The 18,816-nt window shown below is 37.5% G+C and overlaps 1 protein-coding gene across 1 annotated transcript in view; it reads right to left on the reverse strand.

Moving 5' to 3' along the window:
• Positions 1-18,816, reverse strand: part of ADGRV1 (adhesion G protein-coupled receptor V1) — a 237,134-nt gene that overhangs the window by 107,740 nt on the left and 110,578 nt on the right. Inside the window, exons 77-84 of the mRNA XM_079331426.1 lie at positions 18,328-18,499; positions 15,065-15,307; positions 11,259-11,666; positions 10,100-10,284; positions 8,825-9,074; positions 8,515-8,654; positions 7,366-7,526; positions 2,719-2,819 (exon numbers count right to left, since the gene is read on the reverse strand). Of these exons, the coding sequence (XP_079187552.1) occupies positions 2,719-2,819; positions 7,366-7,526; positions 8,515-8,654; positions 8,825-9,074; positions 10,100-10,284; positions 11,259-11,666; positions 15,065-15,307; positions 18,328-18,499 (1,660 nt within the window). The remainder of the gene's footprint in view (positions 1-2,718; positions 2,820-7,365; positions 7,527-8,514; positions 8,655-8,824; positions 9,075-10,099; positions 10,285-11,258; positions 11,667-15,064; positions 15,308-18,327; positions 18,500-18,816) is intronic.

The following is an 18,816-nucleotide window of genomic DNA, read 5'->3' on the forward strand; positions in this document are numbered from 1 at the left end:
CCAGAGGAGAATAAGGAACCCATGTGGACAAAGGTAAAAGACAAGGAGGTTCCCTTTTCCCAGGATATTCCCGAATATTTCCCAGCAGTTTATTCCCAAATGGATTCCAAGGGAAGAGACAGAGTGAGAGAGAACACAGCGGGGAATTTTAAACTCAGGCAGAGGGGAGGGGAAAAAACCAAACCATAACCAATGAGATCCCTCCAGTTAGGAGGGGAGAAGGGAGAGCTGAACCAACTCCACAGACCTGGGGAACACACAACAAACCACTCAGTGCAATGTGCAAACCATAACTTAGTGCAATGCAACATGTTTGCATTTCCGCTCAGCTTGAGTAACACAATTTTCAAATATTTAAACAGAGTGGGTATAATTCTTCATCACTCATTTCCATCAAAGTCAGTGGTAAGACCAACTTGATCTGGCAGTTTGGTAGTTATTACTGCAGTAACAGTAATAATGCTAATTGAATCGTAGTACTGTAAAAGAAGGTTGAAGTCAGGATGAATTATAAAATACTAACTTTATGTTTGACAAAGTGGGATGACACAGTTTCCCCTATATCTTTTTTTTTCTATTTGACTAGAGTTTAATTTTGTTTTGCTGGCCATAAGAATGGAAGGCCATTTGTACAAGGTAATTGCTGTCAGCAGCCTATGAATGTTCAAATATTCCAGAAGAGTGGCTACTGCACATAGGCAAAGCAGCTCAACTGTGCATTCACAAAAAGTCCAAACAGAGAATTTAGCATATATTCATGTCATTTGTAATACTCAGCACGTGCTGAAATGGCCCCTGAAATTTAATGTGAACAAGATGCATCAAGCTGAGTATACACAAACAAGCCATGTATAAAGTGCTTATTCATGCATTCTGCCTGGGGATTCTCAGGCAAAGCATGATAACCATAATAATGGCTCCTATTAAGATTGTAATCTAGGTTAATAGCTCTGAAAAGATGAATTTTATTGACTAGCATGACAGTATTGAGACACTGTGAAGTGTGTTCTCCTATTACTTTAATTTTTATGAACACTCTAAAATTCACCTAAATTTACTCCAAAACTGAAAATCTCAAGACAGAAATTTTTTCCTTCATGCATTTAGAGTATTGTTGCATTTATGCTTGAAATGAATAAAAATGCTTTACACATATCTAGGCTTTTATGGTTTTCCAATGGGCTCCACCAAACACATGGTGAAACTCTGGAATGCTTTACAAATTAATTAATGCTGACACCCCTGGCCACACCAAGAATAAAATGAAGGCTGAAGGCTGTGAACAGTCACAGCCTTGGAACTGCAAGTTTCTGAACAATGCACTGAAAAGATTTGACTGCCATCTACAGACACAAGTAACTACTGCACTGGCAGCAATTTAAAAAGAGCTCCAAAACTGCAAACCTAATAAACACCCAGTGCAAATATGAGACAAAAACTAATTATTTATGTATTTGGAACTATCATGAAACAGTGTAGCTACCACGAAAAGCTTCCCTTTTTTTTGGAGTTTGTTTGGCTCTTTGTTTCCTTGGTTTTTTTCTCATAAAAAATATACCCACATAGAGAAATACCAGCTTCCTTCATTCTCTAGAGTGGCTTGAGAGTTAATAGTTATAAATCTAGTGTCTATCATTGTCTAAAGATAAGTAGATAGAAAGGGAAAATACTAACATTTTCCTTGTATTTAAACTATGAAGTGCAGATTTTCCTGTAGTTAACTTCTCAGTTAAAACTGTCCTAAATGGCTTCTCTCATACAGAATCAATAGTTAGCAGACCCATGAAATTTTCAATTACACTGAGAATTTCTAACCGTACACATAATGACCGATTGTTTGCATGTGGGTACAGCTGTACATAAATCATCTACATAGAGTCTGCTGTGGAATTTTGGCTACCTAATCAGGCTAGCTCACAACAGGCCAACATATCACAACACAGGTAACTGTACAAAGATTTTCTTTCAGCTGTTCAAAACAGCTAGCACAGTATTTCAGTTCTCCCTTGTCAAATACTCTCTTTTCACTCTGACTTAAAACCACTTTCCTTTATCTGATAGCTGCTGCCAAACTGTCTTTACTTCCTCTCCGAACTAACTCCCTACCTAAGCAGTTACCCTGCTAAAACACTCTTTCAAAAATTTTGTTCTAAACTCTCAAAATCATTGTATGGCAAAAGGCAAAGGGATTAGGAGAGCTGTGTATGCTAAGGATTGAGGATGAATGACAAAATTACTTAGAACCATACAAATTGTACCTCTGTAATTAAAATTATTATATTTACACACCACATGAAACTGTTTTCAAGAATTATTCTTCAGAGATCAGAATTACGTATGAAAGTTAATATGAAGTGTATTTTAACAAAAAAACAGGTCACAGACAGAAATGCCTGTGGGCACAAACAGAAGATAACTTCCAAAATCCTTCAGAAGTTTGAACTGAGTACAGCATTCCACACATGGGACTATCTTCTCACATTGCTGTAATATCCATCAGTTTTCATTAAATACTTACCGACAGTGTGTAATTTCACTTGAATTCCCAATGCAGGACATGAATACTGGATTAATTTTAAGTGTCATATGTTGAAACTTTACATTTTCCAAAAATGTTTACACTAAAGAAGGTCTGTTGAGACATGGCCATGAAAGTGAAGAAACAGAAAGCAAGCATGTACTTACTCTACATTTTGAGGCTTCAGCCTTTTTTCTTACCTGAGTACCCAAACAAGCAACCATCATATGAGTGAGAAGTTTAGCTGCAAACATGGCACATCTGGTGCAGAAAAGGTGGGAGATGATACCCAAAGTGTAACCTACACCAAAATGACAATGAAAAAAAGAAAGAAAAAATTAATATTTAGGTTTAGGCTTATAAACTGTTCTATATTATCCAGAAGATGTTTCTTGAAGGTGCAGATTGCCTAAAAAAAAACCAACCAAACAAACCTTTCAGAGAGATTATGTTCATTCTAGCTCACACTGGGATCACTCATGAGTTTATTTTCAAGTACTAACATGCATTTAATATTCCCATGGGCCTGGGAGATAAAATAACTTCATAATGTAAACAAGCAATTTCTGAAATGTGTTTTTGGTGTCACTTTCCACATGATATGGTTGATTATCATAATAATTATATACAAAGCAAAGGCACTGTTCAGTGTTCATATTAGGGCATGCAAAAAAAATGTTTTTAGGAACAGTAACATAAAAAATGCCTCCTATTATAGCACTATTTTAGCAGTGCTAAATGCCAGTCTCCCATTTCATCTTTGCTGAGCATAGACATTTGTTACAGCAGTAGTTAGGAGGAATGACACCACTTTTTTTTTTTTAAATTAACTGTAAAGAAGAACAGAACAAATATGGAAAAGGTCCCTTTCCTATCAATAAGTAGCTTCTGGGAAAAGGACTCTAGGAAAGTTCAGCCACCAAGGAAAACCCTGCTAAATCTCAGAGTTAATTGGAGTTACTTGTGCAGTTCCATACCCAAGTCAGGGAAGGAATTTGGATAATTAAGGCAGATCTTTTATGTCAGTCTTGATATTGACTATTTGTTACTAATTTTTAAGAGATGAGTGAAATAAATAATTGCTAAAAGTATTTTTTCTTAAGTATTTCAAAATTACTGTGATAGTGATATTTATACAACCATCTACATAGTCTCTGTCTTTTCTTTTTTTTTCATATTCTTCACACATACATGGAAATGTCAAGATAAATGAATAATATTATCACTCTTAAAAATAAAGCAATTTGTTCTCTAAATTTAAATCTAATAATATATATCATCACACAAGTAAACATCTTTAACCAGACAAAAAAAAGCTTAAAGACAGTGGAAAGCATTTGCCTCAAATTCAAAGTAAAACCCTTAACCAAGCAAAACTATTTTTTTTAAACACATTTTTATGACCTATGACTATAGTAAGTGACTAGCTCTGAACAATAATTTGCATCTTTATTGATTGCAATTCAGTGAAAATATATCCTTAGCTTTTGCATAAATTTTTTCTTCAGTTCCTATAGCATTTGCATTTTACAGTATTTTGTTTCATCAACTTACTTGTTTTTTCTCTGTACGCAGCAATTGTATTTTAAAATCTGCTTATTTTTATGTGTTAAAATCTCCTTTTTTATTGTTAAATATAACCAACAATTTGTGTGGAGCAGGTAAAAAAATTGAGAGCTTTTTCCTCTTTGTCTTCATTTTATTTGGATGACATTTAAAAAAATAAGGAGCCTAGATTTAATCTGTTAGGGCAGTTTGCTTGGAAGGTATAAACAAGTGATGTACTTGCTTGCACAATTTTTGTTACTCATACAGTGATGATCTAACACAAAAGCCATAAACCTCACAAGGAGCACACCCAGACCCCCATTTAAGGGGGTTAAAGTTAGTCAAGAATTCCATTTAGCATTTTTTCTTAAGACCATTACTCTCAGTGTAAGAGTACATTTTCAACCAAACAAATTCTCTAAGTAAAATTACTTTATTTGTGATTGCTGTAATATAGTAGTAAACCAAGTGCAATGTGAAAGGCTCCTTCAGAAGCCAAGCTGAGTTTAGAACTTAGATCCCCTGCTTCCTGCCTGGCACTTTGGGACTTATGCTGTCGAGGCTGATGTTTTCCCAAGATTTTGGGCAGCAGTTAGGCAGCAGAGTAATGGAATCTGTCTCCTCTGAGTCATCACTTCTGAGTGTAAATTCCAGATAAAATTGTCAAAGAAATTTGACAAAGAGGATGACTGTACTGCTGCTAGAGACACAAATTAATTTAGAATTTTTAAGTTTCTTCCCCCAAATGAATAACATATTGTCTCTTTTTAATAAAGCATCTCAAGGAAGCAGCCAGCCAGGTGTGGCAGGACCGTGTGTGTGAGATTTTAATGGCTCTAGGGAAGTGTATTGACCCAGACTGGGCAAAAAAGGGGCATGGCACTGCAGTTTGCACAGCAGTTTGCACAGGAGGCGTGCAGCTGCTCTCCTGGCTCCTGTTGGTGAGTTGTATCTTAGATGGGTGTGTTTTGGTTAGGTTTCTTGGTTATTTTTCCACCGACTTGATTAGATCCAGCAATGGTTTACAGATAGTCAAAAACCATTGCTGCTGCTGCCAGCAAAAGTGTGCTACACCAAACAGAGTTCCCCAGTAAAGACAGCTGTCTAGATCCCTGGCTGCAGGGAGTGTCTGAGCCTGGGGACAGTGCAAAAGGCACCTGTGAGTGGTCTGTGCAGGTGTGCCCTGGTGGCAGGGCTTAAACAAGAAGTGGAAAGGCTAAGGAGTATTACGGAGAGTAAAAGAGAAATTGACTGGTGGAGTTTCAGCCTTGCAACCCTGAGAGAAGCTCGGCAGGAGTCAGAGGAGTTCTGTCCCTCTTACCATCAGGCAGAAAGAGGAGACCTAGCAGATGGAGGGAATGGAAATGGGTGCCTACACAGAGGGGAAGCAAAATTCCATCCTGACCCCCACTGCCTTCCCAGGAGCCCTTACAAAACAGGTGTCAGACCCTGGATCCAGAGGCTCAGGCAGATGACAGTAAACAAAAAAAATCTGTCTGGAGAGTCTCCCAGGTGCACTTCATCTGTCAGATGGATCACAACCTCAGGAAATTAAGAATAAAAGAAGGGTAGCTCCCTTCTGAGGGGAACTGAGGGCCCTGTATGTCAACTAGACCATCTTACAGGGAAGTTCTGCAGCCTTCCTGGGCCCAGGTATGGGATATCAGCAGGAATCTCCCTGAACTAATTGATTATGACCCACTGCTGCATGTCCACGTTGGCAGTGATGAGGTTGACAAGGAGGGTACCAGGGCCAATTAAAGGGGCATCAGAGCTCTGGATTGACTGGTTGATGGGGCAGGAGCACAGGTGTGGTTCTGCTCAGTTCCTTCAGGAACAGGGATGAATGATGAAAGGAATAGGAAAACCCCTGTTATCAATTAATGGCTTAAGGGCTGGTGCCATCAGAAGAATTCAGGTTTTTCTACCAAGGGCAATTTTTACAGCAGTAGGCCTGCTTGAGACAGATGGGCTCCATCTGTCTAACAAAGGCAAAAGGATTCCAGCCCAAGAGTCAGCAGGGCTGACTGAGAGGGCTTTAAGCTGGGTTTGAGGGGGAAGGGGGTGAAACAAGGCACTCAAAGATGAGCCCAAGGGTGGGAAGCAGAGTCAGGGGTGAGATCAGCAGCCCAGCTGAAGTGCTTGTACACTGTGCAGGCAGTGTGGTAACAAATGTGGAGCTGGAACCATGGTACAGCAGTAAAGCAATTGCACAGCCACCATCACAGAAACCCAGTGGGATGCTCCAGGAGTGGAGCACTGCAGTGGGTGGCCACAAGCTCTTCACCAGGGACAGCAGAGGGAGAAGAGGTGGAGGGGTGTCTCTGTGTTTTAGGGAGGCTCTGGACATTGTGGAACTCGGGATTAATGTCAATAAGATCAAATACCATGGGTAAGAATTAGGGAAAGGCCAACAGGGCCATCCTGGTGGGATGTCAGGATGAAGAGATGGATGAATTATTGTATAAGCAGCTGCAGGATGTTTCAAGATCGCCTGTGCTTTTTCTTTTAAGAGATTTAACCTGCCAGGTATCTGCTGGGAACTCAATATAGTGGAAAAGAATCAGTCTAAGAGGTTCTTGGATTGCATGGAGGAGAGCTTTTTGTCACAGCTGGTGGGAGTCTGCCAGGGGTGGGGCTCTGCTGGACCTGCTGTTGGCAAACAGAGAGGAGCTGGTGACACTGGTGACATCTGGGACACAGTGACCAATAATACAGTTCTCAATGTTCGGTGAAATAAGGATATCAAAACTTCAATAAAACTTCTACACTAGACTTCTAGAGGGTGGAATTCAGGATGCTGTTTTGGAGATTACTCTGAGAAACAGACCTCAAAGCAGAGGGATCCAGGAAAGTGGACATACATCAGGAAGGCAAGGCTGTCCCTAAGTGCCAAAATACAAGCCAGCAGAGATTGGAATGGGCTGTCTAGGGAGCTGGTGGAGCCACCACCCTTGGAGGTCTTTAAGAAAAGACTGGATGTGGCACTCATTGCCATTATCTAGCTGGCAAGGTGTTATTAGGTCATAATAGGTTGGACTTGATGACCTCCAAAATCTTTTCCAGCCTAGTTGATCCTGTGATACTTCTAAGCTTGCCATTTTTTTTCCAGTGGCAAAATTTGTCAGGGTGCAAATACCAGACAAGCTGGCACCTTTAATAAAGTGAAGTTAGTTAACATTCACTCAATATTCCACTCAATAAAAAGATGGTCATCAGCCACTAAAAATGTTAATAATCCATCAGTTTTACTGGTCATCAGTTGTTATTATTGAGAAAACAGTCTTAAATGAACTGACCTGAAATGCAGATGAATCCAGAAGAAAAAAAAGCCTCGTTGTATGAAGACAAGTTATCTGTTTGGGCATAAACTGCATAAATGGACATATGAGAACAGGAGCATTCCACATAATCTGATGTGTCATCGACCACTTTGCAGAACCCACTATCAGACAGCCAGCTGCAAAACAATACACAATTTCACAAAGTTGGAAATGAATTTGTGTAATTCACATGGTAAGCAGGCTTAAAAATTTTTGTTGTATTCCCGGATTACCAACTTCCCTAAACTATTGCAGAGGTGTTTTCTGTAATCTTTCATGTATGCTGCTCAGAAAAGCACATTTACATGAGACTAAAATGTTATTTATAGCTATTTCATGTTGGGTTTTTTTTAAATATTTGTAAATTTATTAAATTACTAGAGAATTTTTGTGGCCATGTTGTTAAAAGTTTGGCTAAATTTCAAGGTCTGTCTGACTTCAAATAGTTACTTAACTTTGCTTAATACCTTACCCTGTTATGGAGAACATTTTATACTGCTCTTTTTTTGGTTTGAAACTAAAATTCAGGTGCTTTTTTTTGTTGGTGGTGGTGTTGGTTTTTTGGGGGAGTGGTTCAGCATTGCTGAAATGGTTTGGAAAAAGGAAAAGGCATACCACAGGTGATATCCTATGCCATTTATACTGAAAATTGTGCATAGATAAAAGAAGAGCATACAGGTAAATTGTGGTGCATCTCTCCTGAAGAGATAGAGTCTTTATCAACAGCAGGCTGATATCATCCAATTGGTCTAATGAAATTTAATCTAAACTAAGTAGACTTCAACAGGATACAGAACATAATTATCTTCAAATCATTAACACATTCATTGATGCAATTTTGGGATTTATGAGCTGTCACGTAACCTAATGCATCATTATACAATCTAAATGATATTTTGATGAAAAGAGGGCAGAAGTCTGAGAAATATCTGAGCTAGAATAACTACTCATTTTATTATAAGAAAAAATTTAGGTACTGGTAAAAGGGCCAGAAAAATTAAGGAAAAAAGACATGAAATGGATCAATTTTATACTTGCAAATGATTTAATTGGAGTTATCACATTTTATAGTAATACATGGATTCATGGTAGAAAATGGAAAACTAAACACAATAATAAAATAACCTTTCAGCAGCTTGATTCCAGAGGAGACACAGAGACTTCTGAGGAACAATCCGACTTCCTTCAGCATAAACACGGTAAATTACTTCATTGTTATCTTTCAAAGGTTGTGAACTCCGACCCTTCAAGCTCATTGAAAAAACCTGAAACAACATGCACAATGTAAGGATACATTTAAGATTCTATACATTGCTGATTTTAATCAGAGACAACCATAAAAATGCTCACATTATTTTAAATACATTTATTATGTTTTGAGCAATATCTAAATTGAAACAATTTCTCATAGAAGAAAATTGTATTATTTTCAAACCTTGTTCTTTAGGGCAAGTTCTTTATCTCCAGTAAGGAACCATTGCTGACTGCTGTATTCTGTGAACTGTACAGATTCACAGTTCTCTTCCTGGGAAGATGATAATACTACAGAGACCTCTAGGAGATGTTCAGGTACTTGAATAGAATCCCCATCTTTTCCATTAAATCTATGTCCATTGATTTGTTGAGGAAACCAGTTGTGAGCCATTATTGCAATATATGGGCAGCTGTCAAGGATATTTTTGCCTCTGTGGAAATGGAAAAGCAGTAGGACTGGTAAATGGGACCAAACTTCATTATTCATCATGTTGATGACTCTAAAAGGCATTTGTGATTTGTTAGTATTTTATTAATTCATCATTTCTAGGCTTATGATATTTAATTGGCACATTTCAGTTTCTGTGGGGGAAAAAAAAAAAAAAAAAAGGTTGATATTTCAGCTTCTTAATTTCCTCTCTGGGATTTGCTCCTCATGACCTGCAACTAAAATCTGTCCATAGTAAACTAGGTTATCAAAATACTCACCTTATAACAGCTTGATGTAGAACTGAGTCTAAAAACAGGGGCAGCATTAAAATGGAGGATGTCGCTTTGCTTTTTTCCCCAACATATGTTGCAAAAAAAACTTGGAATAAAGAATTTCAACTTATAATTTTTTAAACACTGAAGACACATTCCACCAACCAGATGTTTAATACATCCTCAATGAGAGAAACACAGTGTTTAAATCCATCTGCCTCACAAAAAAGAATAATCTCTTTTTCAGTCACCTGTTTCCCCTGCCCATTAACCCTGGAGACAAAACTAGTAATTTGAAACTACATGTAGCTTTAAAAATTTTAAAACAAGGTTCAAATGAGCCAACCAAGAACATACAAATTACAAAACACCAGCAAAAATTCTGGATTGCCAGCTTTCACTTAAGGCTTAGAACATTGTTCTGCATAATTTTCTTAGCCAGAATGATGAATACTTTTCCAGGCAATACCTGAGCTAAATGTGGGTCAATACACGCCAGATCTCCTGACTCATGTTCCTATATCTACCCCATACCAAAATAAGAGTTATGTGTGGCACCCAATCATACAAAGCACTATATATTGGCACTAAGACACAGCGCTTTGTAAGACCATGACACTGTAACAACACATTCACATATGGGTAACATACCAGATAGGAGACAAATATCTTTTCTGGAAATGTAATTTAGATCTCCTGTATTGATAATTTGTCATGCATTTACAAAACATATTTTGAATTTAAGCTTACTAACCTTTCTCCTGGTGATCCACACTTTATCCCAGTCAACAGAGAAAAAGCAAATTTCTCAGTCACCTCAGCAAGCAGGCTATATCCTTGTGTGTCCTCACGTTTTGGGCTTGCCAGAGCACAGAGTATCTCATAGAAAAGACTTCTACTTTTATCAGTGAGTAGCAGCTCTTCACCTACACCTGTAACCTAATGAGAGAAGAAGAAATCAAAGGCATCATCTTGTAATATTTTCTCATGTTCAATGGTTTAGTGGTATCTTCACTGGGATTCCAATGTTCTTTCAGAAAGTTCAGAATATTTCCCAACTCCTGATCACTGCTTCTAAGGCATAAGACACAGTCTGTCAAAACTACACAAAGATATGCCTGACAGGGAATTTGATTATTAAAGAAAGGATGTGACATTTTTCATTCTTTAACAATCAAACATTGTGGAATTCCTGAGGAATTTTAGAAATTATTTTATCTGTTTTCTGTGTGGCAACAATAAAAAACTGAATGAATATCGTTATAATGCTTTGAATCTAGGTATTTAGACATTTTCTATCTTCTGTGCATTATTCCAAGTGTCCAGAAGAGACAGAATACCATAAAACTAGTTCATAATTTTCACAGAACTTAGTGGAATGCTTTAGCACTTACCTACCCTGATAACCCAATTCCCTAAGCTACTGGAGGAAAAAAGACTGATGCTTGGTTAAGACTAAAACAGACTCCAGCTGGCCCAGGCAGGATTTGCTTGTGTGTTGCCTGCAGTCTGCTGTAAAGACATGAGCAGGGGCTGTGCCAGGCCTAAAATCAACAAAGGTCTGACCTAAGAGTCAAGAAAATATAACAAGCTCTACGAAACTACAGCACCAAAGGGAAAATTGCACAGTGGGAACTCTAGAGTTAGACAGATTTATGTATGCAAAATTAATACTGGCTGCTTATTTCAACCTATTTGATTCCTGATTTCTTGCCACCATCCTAACTAGTGGCAGACAAACTCCTTCCTTGATTGTAGGACTTCACAATTTCCACTTGTACTTTTGCCATCTGTGCTTCTGAGTCACTGCTGTGGATGCTAACTGCCTTATTTTATATATGTATGTGCCTTGTTGTGTTATTACACTCTAATTAATGTCATTAGACATTGAAGAAAGAATAGGAAGGGTTTACCTTATCTATTATATGCACCACAGCAGTAAGTTGCTCTTCTGTAGTTTCTGTAGCCACTTTGACATTCAGATTCTGAAGGACTCTGTGCAAAATAGTGTCATCAACAGGCTGATGCAGTTGATCAATCAGTCCCCAAACTGGCAAGGAATCCAAATCTGAGACAATGGTGATGTTAGAAATACCATACACATCATCTACCCTGGCACCGCCTGTGGGATTAGAAAGCACAACCTGGAAACGTTTAGGAAATGGATTTAAAGACCCTGTCTTTGGAGTCAGGGTCACATCCAGGAATGCATTTCTCTGTCCACGTTCAAAAGTCAATAAACCTTCAGACTTGGCAAAATCTTGTCCTGCCACAGCTGGAGATATGAAGGTCCGTCCAATAGGTTCAGGTTTTTGCAGCTCCTTAAAACAAACCAAAAAAGTTTCAGGTAATATTATGATCAACAAAATTGTTCAAAACCACTTGCTGTAGAACACAGTTTAAATGGCTAAAAAAAAAATGTGTAAAAAAGAAGTTCTCTTTCAAAAAGCAGTTATGAGTGATTAAAAAATTACATCCAAAATAATTATCTTCCTGAATTAGTAATACATCAAACCTAAGAACAGAATTATATATATATGGTCAATAGTAAACAGGGTCCCACTCTTTCTTTTCCAGAACAAAAACCACAAAACTTTTCTGTGTGAACAAATACTACAGAAATGTTGGCACATAGGTGAATTGCAGAAGTGTTGATGTAAGACTATGACTGCAGCACAAAGTCCTTCACTTCAGCATAGAGAAGAGCATTACAAATACATAGAAAACTAAATAAAAGAAATGCAAAAGTTTTGGAAATTTGTGTCCAAATTAATATCAAGTCATGGTATTTTCAATCCCACAATACACAAAAGATGAATAATCCAGTTAATACAAAGGCAAAGCAAACACTATAGAGCACTCATGCAAGGCAGATAGATGAATTTATCTCTGCTACATGGCCTTATTTCCTTGTGAAGGAACACTGTTTTTACCTTCTGTGAGGTTAGCAGTTACTGTTTAGTTCTTCAAAGTCTTGTTCTTTTTGTCATTTGCCATAATCATGACATTATATCTGGTAATATAATAAACTTTCCTTAAGAAGAACCTAACTTTCTGAGCTATTATTCAACTGTATTATTTTTCAAAAGTAGATATTAATTTAATAAGTGCAGCTTGTATATTGACTCCTAAGTTCTGTTTTGTACTGAATAAAATGAGTATTTTTATTTGTGAAACACGACGCCCCTTTTGAAAATATTTAGCTTTTATTAATAGAGCTTATTTATGAAATGAATCAGACATTTTCTGAGTTCACTGGAGAACCTGGTAAGCCAATGCAGCCTGCAACTGTTCAAAATTGCAGTAGACATAATCATCTGTGAAAATTCAAGCAGGGAATTTCCTTTAATTTATCCCTTCCCACTGAGAGCTAGGAAATGAAAATAAGCAGTAATAAAAGCACTTGTAACAAGAACAATTTCTAAGAAACCTTTGTAGGGATGAGATGAACATCAGTTTCCAGTTACTGCCTTCCTGTCTGCTGTGGCCTCTTATTTTAAAGCTAGTTATAATACCAATACTTTAGTACTTGGCCATGCACCCTCAAAACAAAAAATGTCCAAAGAAGGTTGGTTGTAAAAAATACAAATGGATAAGAGACTGCCCACTATATTTTAGTTTAAATATACACTGAGAACTATCAATTTCTTTTCTGTATAACAGCTAAATTATTGTGAATTCTTAGGTTGTGAAAATTTGTTACCACAAAATCTAATTGAAACACTGCCCATATGCATTCAATATAGTAACAGAATGCAGAACATTTTTTATTATGAAGGGTCAGTATATAACACCCCCAAAATAATGATTTTAGGCATAAAATAATAAATATTCAAAGTACATCAGGCCAGGTACTACTCCAATGTGATGGTAAACTTTAAAGAATATTTCTTGTAGCCTGTGCCCTGATGCTGGATTCACAGATACTAAGGAAGTGGCAGGAATCATGTTTTTGCAGATCTGCTAAAGGAGAAACTTTATCAGCTGCAATAATGAGTGAGGCATGCATTTAAGAGAAAAAAGTGGCAAGAGCTAGAATAGTCTTGTACTACAGACGTAAATATCTTAAAAATTAATGTGGATGATAAAATTTACCTTAGAATGTGATATTTTTGATAAGAAGATCCATTTTTTTGTTTAGAACTCCAAGAAAATTGAATAAAATTTCATGAAATTTCTCTCTTTTTCTCTCTTTTCCTAAGTATGTTCTGCTACTAATACATTTGTGCCCTTACAGAGCACGTGTCCTGCTGTCTGGATGTTGTATACATATCCATCAGGAAAAAAACTTAATTTCAGATGAAAAAGCCTCAAAAATTTAAGGCTCACAAGAGCCTTAGAAGAAAGAAATATATTAGATGCCTGGCTGACCATAATCTTTGAGGTCACTGAAAGATACTGCTAAAAAAATTATTCTTGACAATGCAGTAAGAAAAATGTCTTTTAGTAGCAGAAAACCAAGCAATCTAGATCCAGCAATGCTTGACCATTAAATGCAGTAAATAACCCTGGGCCCAAACAGATCCCTGAGACACACCACTTGTCACTGATGTCCATCAGGACTCTGAGCCATTGGCCCTCTGGGTCTGACCATCCAGACACTTTGTTATCAATCAAATTCAATCACAGCCCTTCAAACCCAACATTAAATCCATCTCTCTCCAGTTTAGAGAGAGGGATGTTTTTGGGGACTGTGTCAAAGGCTTTAGAGAATAAATTACATCTGTAGCCTTTTCCTTGTACACTGCGAGTCCCCCCACCAGAGAAGCCCACTAGTCTGGCCAGGCAGGACTTGCCCTTGCTCAAGTTGTGCTGGCTCTCTCCAGTCTCTTCCCTGTCCTTCATGTGCCTTAACACAGCTCCTAGGAGGAATTGTTCCATAGCAGTCCCAGGCAGAGAGGTGGGGCTGACTGGTCTTCCTTTCTACCCTTCATTTTTTAAAGATGGGTATAGTAATACCCTTTTTCCAGTCACCAGGGATTTCACCTCATTGTCAAGACCTTTCAAATAACAAGGGACACTATCTTGGCAACATCATCAGCCAATTCCCTCAGGACTCTAGGATGCATCTCTCTGGATCCCATAGAGCTGTGTACATTCAGTTTTCTCAGGTGGTCATGAACCTGATTTTCCCATACAGTGGGAGTGACTTGTTCCCCATGCCCCATCCTGCTGTCCATCCACGTCAGAGGTGTAGGAAAAGAAGTTGTAGAGCTCATCAGCCTTTTGTTAATCTGTTGCTATCAGTTCCAGCATTGCTTATCAGGGGGAAACACTTTCTTCTACCTTCCCTTTCTGGTTAACCTACCTCTAGAAGCCTCTCCTGTTATTTTTTGTGCCCCTTGCCAGATTCACTTTCAGCTTCACCTTGGCCTTCCCTACACATTCACACTCCATCTCTATTCTCTTCCCAGCTCACCTGTCCTTGCTTAAACTGCTTGTGCACTTGCTTCTTTCTCTTTAGTTTGACCAGCAAGTTCTGACTCAGCAATGCCAGTCTCCTGCCTTCATTGCCTGATTTCTTGCTCCTGGGGATTGCTAGCTCCTGTGTTCTATAGAAGACTTTCTTAAAGTTCTGTCAGCTCTGTTCCACTCCCTTGTTGCTGAGAGCAGTCTCTCAGGGGAAACCCCTGAGTATCTCCCTAAAGAGCTGGAAGTCTGCTTTCCTAAAGGTCAGAAAAAGAGATGTAAAAATAAATTAAATAATAATAAGTCTTACCTGCATACTGTAGCTAACCATTGTGGTTACTGATGTACTAGAATCTCTAAGAACTTGTAGACTGATTAAAGCTGTCTTCTTATAAGCCACAGCAAATCGAGATCCCACAGCAAAATACACTAAACCATGAGGAGCATCACTTTCCAGGACAGTTATAAATGCAAATCTGGCACTGTTGTTCAAAGCAGCTCCTGTGCTTACAGCATACAGCTCAACAAAAACATAAGTTTCAAATTCTGGTACCTGTAAGTGAGGGATGATTTTCATATCATTATAAGATCTAGTAATAACTTTCAGCTTTAAATAAATGTTTATATATTAATTGTATGCACATTGGATCACTTTAATAACACTTTCCACAAGCATGGTTCCTGACATGTGCAAGAAGTACAATAAAATATATCCTAAAAACAATACTGCAATGGGCATCACTCTGTCAGGCACAGTAATTAAATCCCAGATTTTCACATAGAACTTACTGCATTACAGTAGCTATTCAAATAGTGCAGGTATTGTGGCTGTAAATTGGACATAAATGACAGTAAACACTCCAAGAGTGCCATCTTCCAGATTATGGAATTACACAGATGTACAATCTATGAACAATTTGCTCTTTCATTTTTTTTTTCCTTTACAAAAAGGGCTCACTTTTGGAAAAACTGCAGACAATTAAGTATGCAATTTTGAAAATGCAATTAATTTGCATAATAACTCTCCTGTATTCAAGCACTAAACTCAGTTAAAGTTCTGAAAAGCATTTTACATATGATCCTAGCATTTAAATACCAATACATTTATGCATGGTTTTGCAAGAGTAAATTCAGTAGATTTGCACACTAAACTGAATTTATTGAAAATTGCAGAGCTCAGACAATACTATTTGTGATGTTTCACATACAGAGATATATGTCTGAAAACACAGGCTGTGGAGCTTTGTCTTCTTATTGAAAATAAGGTAGCACTGTTAAGTTTACAATATCACGTTTTGCTTCATCTTATATTTTGAACCTACAACACAAATGTAAATTTAAAAATAGATATCCAATTACTAAAATTCAAAAAAATAATTGGAAAGATTGTACCTATCATATATACTTGTGAAGTCAACTTGAGAAAAAAGAAAAAATAAGTATTTCCTTACAAGAAAATAGCATAATAAAAATGGCAATCATTGAAGCCAATTTTTTACTATTTTACTTCCTGGAGAGACTTGTGACCATGTGGGGGACCCACACTGAAGCAGCCTGTCCTTGAAGGACTGCACTCTGTGCAAGGGTGACAATGCTGCAGCAGTTTATGAAGAACTGCTGCCTGTGGGATGTTGAAGTTTCCCACTGGAGGGACCCCATGGTGGAGCAGGAGAAAGATTCCTCTTCCTAAGCAGCAGCAGGAACAATGTGTGATGAAATGAATGTAACCACCACTTCCCAACTCTGCTTGCTGCTGGAGGGGAAGAGGTAGAGCTGGAAGGAGGGAGGGGAGGGCAGAAGGTGTTTTAAGGTATTAGTTTACTTCTCATTATCCTGATCTGATTTTGTTAGCAAAAAATTCATTTAACATCTCTGAGCCTGTTTTTCCCATGATGGTGTTTGGTGAGTGATCTCTCCTGGTCCTTGTCTCAACTCATGAACCCTTTGTTATATTTTCTCTCCTCTGACCAGCTGCACAGAGGAGTGATAGAGAGTGGGTGGGTGCCTGGCATCCAGGCATAGATAAAAAATTTGTGTTTCAGCAATGAGTTCTTGGAAATCCTACTTTAATTCTAGGATTTTTAGCTTATAAAGTCAGTACTGCAGATGAAGTAAAACTTACAAAAGCTAGAATGTGCACTACAAAAGTGTAAAGTACTTATTTAATGTATTTTTCTCATTTTTAATGCATTTCCAACTAATTTACGAGCTAACATCTGAAAGAAGAACTGGAAGAAGAATTAGGAAATATTTGGAGGGATAAATACCATACAATTTCAATTAAATTGTTAAGTTGTTCTCTAAATGGAATATTCTTGACTAATGACAGGCACAATTATATTGGGGTAAATGGGGAGCTTCAGCCTTCCATTAGCACTTGCTAGAATGGCACAGGCTTGTGTTTCATGTGGCACAACTGCATGTCTCTGCAGCTTCGGCACAGCTGTCATTAAATATGATATCACTTCTTTGGTCTAAAGTTTAATCTCAGTTTAAAAGTTTAATAATCTCAGTTTACTCAGCAAGGCAAGCCTGTGCCCTATACACCTATTAATTGGCTCTGTAATGTAAAGATAACATCTGAAGATGGAGAAGGAAAATGGCCCTGTAAGTGAACTAAGGGAATGCATCCTACTTGCTAAATAGGAAATCCCTATTTCCCACATACAGCATTTTGCAATATTTCTAGAACTGAGTCAGAAAAAAACACGGAAATCTTCCCATCCTCTGATTTTCCATTGCCCACACCTTGGCTTTGCCACTGGCCTGGGTGCAAGGATAATTTCTTAGAAAATTTAAAACTCTCCAACTTTAAACGAATGGCAAATATTCATCCTTCCTTTCTTAAGGGACTACTCTAACCACTGGGTATTCACACTAAAATATTTTTTCCTTCTCTTCTTAATAAAAATGACTGAATACTGTGTTTTGTGTTAATACAATCATGTCTGTATTTTAGTGTGCCAACTGGGTCTCACAAGACTGTTAGACTTAGACAAGAGCAATTTAGTGGATGATTGCTCCTAAATTGAATTAGGAGGATGTGAACAAGATATATGTGAACAGACACAGATTTTTAGACACTCGAAGATTCTTATGCAGTTTTATGAGCTTTCACAGATCACTGTGCTAGATTTAGGAATATAAAATTACACAGAAATTAGACTGAAAGGTTTTTTTGTGCAATGGCATATTACTTGCAGAATTACTTGCATATTACTTACAGAATGTTTTCTGTAAACCACCCTAAGAAATACTTCGATAGATGAAAAACTTACTGGGTGAAGGATAAGAGTGTATGATAGAACCTTTCATTGAAACAACTCCATTCTTTCTTCTTACTGTTATATAAAAATATAAGATCTATAATTTACTCTTCAAACTAAATACTTATTTATTATCAGTCATAATAGAGGCAGTACAAGACTATGAATAAACATGTTCCACAGAAGCTGAGCAGATATCAAATTGCTATCTTCAAGACTAAGCCTCAGTTCCTCTGGATCAGAGGAGTTTTTTCATCTTGACAAATTGCAATTCAATGCTGTACGTAAATGAGCAATAATTACTTACATTATCAGGTTTTATCTCAATGGAGATATTGCACATAGTTTGACCTGCCACACAGGTTGTGTCTCCCAGCACAGACACAAACTCATTCTCCAAGTTCACACCATCCTTCAGAAGGACAACAGCTGTTTTATTAAAGGTCACACGCCAGAAGATTGTTACATCTTCAAAAGCCCTGTAAGCAAAAGAGAGGAGTATGCATGTACTAAAGGAGGGCACAATAGAGTTAGGAAACATAAAGCACAGATGTAACATGCATTTTATGTTATTATTCAAAACTTATCATTATGGGATAAACTGATTTAAAATGAAAAAATAGCTCTTTTAATTTAAATTTATTCCTCTAATATCTATTTAGCTTATAAAAAAGTAACAAAAGAGGAAAATAAAGAAAATATGGGAAGAACGCAGATTCTTTTTAATTTTTGTTTCAGATAACACATGATTATCTGAATAAGAGACACTGGTGCTTGGAAAGCAGGGACGTGCCCA

The sequence above is a fragment of the Erithacus rubecula genome (assembly GCF_903797595.1).
Source record: "Erithacus rubecula genome assembly, contig: SUPER_Z_unloc_3, whole genome shotgun sequence".
NCBI lineage: Eukaryota > Metazoa > Chordata > Aves > Passeriformes > Muscicapidae > Erithacus > Erithacus rubecula.